Source organism: Austrofundulus limnaeus, unplaced genomic scaffold, assembly GCF_001266775.1.
Source record: "Austrofundulus limnaeus strain Quisiro unplaced genomic scaffold, Austrofundulus_limnaeus-1.0 Scaffold309, whole genome shotgun sequence".
Lineage (NCBI taxonomy): Eukaryota > Metazoa > Chordata > Actinopteri > Cyprinodontiformes > Rivulidae > Austrofundulus > Austrofundulus limnaeus.
The window spans coordinates 282,334-288,059 of record NW_013952711.1 but is presented as its reverse complement, the minus strand read 5'-3'; the positions used below and the strand labels follow the sequence as shown (position 1 = coordinate 288,059).

Genomic DNA, 5,726 nt, shown 5'->3' with positions numbered 1-5,726 from the left:
AAATTATATATTTGTTGAATTTTGCCTGAAACACTCAGACTGAAGAAGTCTCTTGGAGGAGAGACGAAACGTTTCATTAAAGAAGAACCCGTCCAGAAGACCTATACAATTTTTTTCTTTTTGATTTTTTTTACCTGGATTACTGAGATGCATCAGGATATATTTAAATGGAACAGATAAAATAGTCCAGCAGACTTTGATTCATTTAGCTTTGTGTGTTGGCATTTGTTCCTAAAACAGTCACTGCATAGTTTTGCTGATGCAGAAATGCGTGTGGATAAATGTTATCAATTGGTATAGCAGGTTTTCTGTTTAACTGCTGCTAGTTCTGGTTTTGTCACCCAGTTGCAATTTTCCACCAAAATAAAACAGAAAACATCCAAACAGTTTGCTCAATTTTCCTTCAAGGCCAGATTGTTAAACTACTTTTTAGAAAGCAAATGTGTTTTATAGCAGRGGGGCAATTAAAAAGCTGCTTGCACAACATGGGAGGGTCATTAAATAATTGTTCCAATATGGGTTTCAACACCTGCAGTCTCAACAGGAATGCACTCTGTTGTACACTAAAAACTGGTATTTGAGATTTAAGCTGTCAACATAATCCTTGATTTGTTTGATCTCCACCTTGGTTGGAAAAACTGAATTGTAGTTAGTGGAAGAAAAAAAGCTGTCATGTCACTCAAAGTGATCATGTGAGATGGTGAAATAAAAAAAAAAAAACAAAGTCCTTAGTACAAAGTAAAAATTCAGGAAAAAGGACACCTTAAAATACTTTTTCTTTCYCCAATAAATGATAAAGAAGCACTCCTCTGGCCTTGATTTTACACGTGTCAGAGACAAGTTCAATTTCTGCGTGGCCTATTCCTTTTATGTTGACAGATCTGCGACACGTGGACATGGATATAAGTATGTCTGTCGAAACATCACAGCCAAAGACTTCCTTGTGAAATATGAAGCTGTCAACCATCTCCAAATATAACACCATGAGACAAAGTATTTTAACTGGTATTTTTATAGAGGGGCTTGTAAAGGGATCTAGATGTGCCAGTCCCTGGGGGTCAGGAGTTAAGCCATAACATTTTCAGGAGTTTTCAACTAAAAATGTATTTTTTTCCCACTGCAGTTGGTTAGAAAACAAAGATAGCATAACTCTTAAAGTATCAGGAAATTAGATGAGAAATCTGGAAGGTTCAGTGATGAATGGTTAAGTCACTAAATAATGTTGAAGTCATAAAATTGAAATTTGGCTAGTTTAAGTTGAGGACTCTTTGGAAGGTATGCTGGAGAAGTGCATGATGATGACGTTGGGGTATTTCAACTATGCACGTCAACACAGCAACAGGATGGAGGTCATCGCTCATCCAGTCTTCCTAAAGTCCCGCCTTCCCTGCCCTCCTCGCTTTCTCTGTTCCTCTCAATGTTTTCTCCTTTTCCTGCCTATTTTTTGCCATCTCTCATCCAAATCTTTCCCCATTTGCCTCCTAATAGGACACACATTGTGATCATACAGGATGATGATGGAAGGAGACAAAGAATAATAAAGCAACAAGCAATGTAACAACAAAAAAAGTCCATGAAAAACCTTGAGAAAACAGACAGGGCTTCCAGCAGATTTACACAATTTAGGCTATAAAGGTGGATGGCTGCAGCTTTGACAAAGAGTTATTATCGGTTTAGGTTTAGTTGGATGACCCCCTACTGAACTGTGAAAGAGCACAGGAGACAGAGCAGAAAGGCAGACCCAGGGTTGGGGGTGGCAGAATGAATAATAGAAAAGGAGGGTTGAGGTAAACAGAAATGGAGGACAGAGAAGACAGATAGGAGAGAAAAACGGCATGATAACAAAAAGTGCCGYAGAAGACAAAGCTTAGCCAGGTTTACCTTGGAAACACCAGTACAGTGAACTATGAAGGGTGTGATCTGAGCTGGAGTGCATCACAATCTTCAGACATGGATAAAACAGGGGAGGGAGGTACAGGGGAGGGTGTCCCACACACACAGCAACCAACACAGTCCTCACACACCACATGGGGATAGATATAAAAGGACTCTCAAGGCAAAAGAGTGATCAGTGTCTGAGTGCTGTCTTGCTATTCCCTACTGTTATATCAGAGTGAGCTTGTGATAAAAACACTTAAAACTAACAGATAGAAATATTTCAAAGGAAATATAAGTAAGTACGCTTGACTGGATGCAAGAAGTTGATGAAGTTCTGAAGATCCAAACTTTTGATTGTATTTTTTGAGCTGATCTGTTTATTTTACTACACCTAAGAACTTTTCCTTTCCAAGAGGTAAAGCTATTTGCAAGTACTTTTGAGATTTTTTTTTACCCTCAAACTGCAACCAACACTGATGGACACTCTCTAGAAGTGAATCTGCAGTAAAATGGAAGCATCATTTTTGCTCGATATGGACATCAATCAGACACATGTGGAGGAGCATTTTTACTATGAGGACAGTATAGATGGTTTTGGCATCACAATGGCCATTCTCTACCTAGTTGTCTGTGTTGTGGGGCTGGCTGGAAATTCTCTTGTCATCATCACTATTTTGAAATTGGATAAAATGTCATCTTCCACAACGGTCTACATTTTTAATCTGGCTCTGGCTGATGGACTATTCATGGTTGGTCTCCCCTTTATAGCAAGCCAGAACTTTCAGAACCAATGGGTGTTTGGCGACACTGCATGCAAAGTGGTCATGGTCCTAGATGGCATTAACCAATTCACCAGTGTCTACTGCCTGACGGTGATGAGCATCGATCGCTGCATGGCACTGGGAGAGCCACTCCGCTTCGCTCACTGGAGAACGCCACGCCGTGCCAAGATTGTTTCTGCCATCTTGTGGCTCATTTCCCTTCTAACTATTCTCCCCATGGCGCTTCACTTCTCAGCAAATCACGGCATGTGTGGTCCAGACTTGGTTTCAGAGGCCTGGTGGCTTGGAGTTCTTTCTTACACCTTCATCATGGGCTTCGCCTTACCATTTATTATCATAACTGTCTCCTRCAGTGCAATGCTCATCACACTTCATTCCCAGCGGCTCAGATCCTTGGTGCCAAACCATGAGGGTCACAGTGTGGAACAACAAGTCACCAAAATGGTTGTAGCAGTAGWGGTTGTGTTTGCAATGTGCTGGCTGCCTTTTTACATCATGAACTTTTGTTCTCTGTATCAACATAGCCTAGCCTTCCCTGTTTTTGCCAGGGCTTTTGAATTTGTGGTCTTGCTKTCGTACTCCTGGAGCTGCGCTAACCCTATCCTCTACGCCTGCCTCTCGGACACCTTCAGGAAACATTTTTGTACACTGCTTTGCCCCGTCGCCAAGGCGTCTACAATCATGCAGTGCAATACTGAGCGGTATGACCTAAATGAAACAAGTGTAAGGGATGTCACTGTTCTAGCATAAGTCCTGACATGTAATTTTATTTCATATCCTATTATGCACTGCATGATCATTTTTAACATTGTAAAGTACATTTACTCATTTGATGCATCTTGACTTAATGAATCAATAATCGGGATGTTTTTGTTGTCTACTCTACTTGGAATGTATTCAGTAAACATGGTTTGTCTCAAGAACAAGTTTTGTTAGTTTAATCAATCCAATATAGTGCCTTTAGTTTGACTATGTAAGCCATAAATTCATTAYATCACTGTGTTTAAGTGTTTGCAGAGATGGACTTTTCTGCACATCTTGGATGATAGCACATTTTAGAATGTCTGTCCAGACTGTGAATATTTCTGTGAAACTGAAGAGTTTTTATGTACATCTAGAGAGAAGAAATTTGTTTTATTTCATGTGAAACAGATTTATTTTGATGATTTGTATAGTATATCATATGTATTGTATAAAACTCCCTCCTTTGTGTCAGTCTCATTTGACTTTTAAGTGTTGATTTTTTTTGCTCTTCTACATCTGGTGTTATGTGGCTTTTCAGCAGGGTTGAGAAAAATGTAACACAAGTGCAGACAGGTGGAATGTAAACAGAATAAAAGTGGTCATTCAGACACACATAAACACATATGTGCCTGGAAAATAACATCACTGCAACTCCCACAGCTGGATCATATTCCAGTTGTTAAGAGCTTACAGTAGGAGGGCAGGAGATGAGTGTGTTTTTGTGACCAAGTGTGTGCTTTTGTAATTTAGGCACAGGGAGTTTTRTGATGAAACCCATGGGTCGTCGCTTTGTTATGGTGTTCTGTGTGATTAAATGGAATTTTAATTATGTTCATCTGGTCCTTGTTTAAATTATCCATTACAAATTGCAACATGTAAAAAAGCCTTGTGTTACACATCATCACTTAAAGCGTTTTATTGTTTTATAAAAATGTATACAATATGATTTAAATGTTAGAAAGCAATTGACCAGGATTAATATTCTTGTATTGTTCACAGCGTTATAGGGTTAATCAAAAATCACAGGACTAGCTTTTATTTTTATTTAATTTCCTTTTTACTTCAAAAATAAAAGGGAAAATTACATATATGAAAACTTTGGCTAGTAATAGGTGAGTCCAATTTTTAAGGTTGTGTACAGAACATGGGTGTCGTCTTGAAATCCGCCAGGGCAAGTACATCACCCATTACGTGCTGAAGTAGTCATTTCCCCTTTTACTTCTAAAAGAAAAGGTGTCCTGTAACTTCTGACTCATGTATTTCAGTTAAACACAGCATTTTGTTGTATTCATTATAGATTTTTTTCTAATTGTGGACAGATTAAAAGTTTAGGAAATTATTTATTCATTTAATATGTTTATACGTATATTAACATGCCAAATGCAGAATCCATTTTGATTCTGCAAAGAGGTAAATCAATCAAAAAAGTTAAAGAAAAATCTGCTCTAAGCAGATTTGATGTAAAAGTTCAAAAAGTTGAAGTTGACACAAAATTAATGTTGAACCATAATGAAATACAAAAGGTTTTAATTTTACAACATATATTGGAGTGTATAGTAAAGTAAATTTGCAGTGTTATCCTAAAACATATAAAATTAATAAAAATATTTGTGTTCTGGGAGGGAAAAACAGATCACCACAATGTCAGCAATGTCTAAATCTAGTGACAGCCCTTAGCCAACCACAAGTACTTCTAACAAAGTACTTTTCTGATTAAAGAAAAAGCAAAAATAAATAAATAAATATATAAATAAATAAATTAATAAATAAATAAAATGGAAATTTGCAAAACGTTCAAAAGGTTTTGCTTATGTTTGTAATGTTTGTCTCATATTTTTGATTTTTGTTGCAGTCAGTGGAGGATTGGACCCAAAACGCAGGCAGGCATGAGGAGCTCAGAGAAATAACTAAAAATACTTTAGTTACATAACAAAAAGACTGACGTGGCAGCAACACTTATAACAAACCAAGAAGCACAGGGAGAATCATYACAAGGCACATGTAGGTGAAACCATCAGAAGCACATCGTAAACCAGACAATAATATACTGTTGAGTTGGAGGTGGAAGGAGACTGAATATCAAAAGCCAGACTGGTGAGGTGTGGGAGGCACCTGAACTGATCACTGAACAGGTGAGAGTGGCAGGTTGACTAAGACAAAACACTGAGGTGCTGACTGGGTGTGAGTGAGAGATGACACAAGGAGTACAGGGAGGAAACAAAGGACAGTTCATCTTAAAGCTGACAGATTGATCAGGATCTGAACTCAGGGAAGCTAATGCAAAAGAACAACTGATCAGAGAAAAACACAAAATATCTATAA

General features: G+C 38.0%; 1 protein-coding gene across 1 annotated transcript; it reads left to right on the top strand.

Moving 5' to 3' along the window:
• Positions 1 to 2,077: 2,077 nt before the first annotated feature.
• Positions 2,078 to 4,235, top strand: LOC106527105 (somatostatin receptor type 2). The gene has a single exon (XM_014021870.1). It carries the CDS (start codon positions 2,388 to 2,390, stop codon positions 3,408 to 3,410), a length of 1,023 nt encoding a protein of 340 aa, XP_013877324.1. The 5' UTR covers positions 2,078 to 2,387; the 3' UTR covers positions 3,411 to 4,235.
• The last annotated feature ends 1,491 nt before the right edge of the window (positions 4,236 to 5,726 follow it).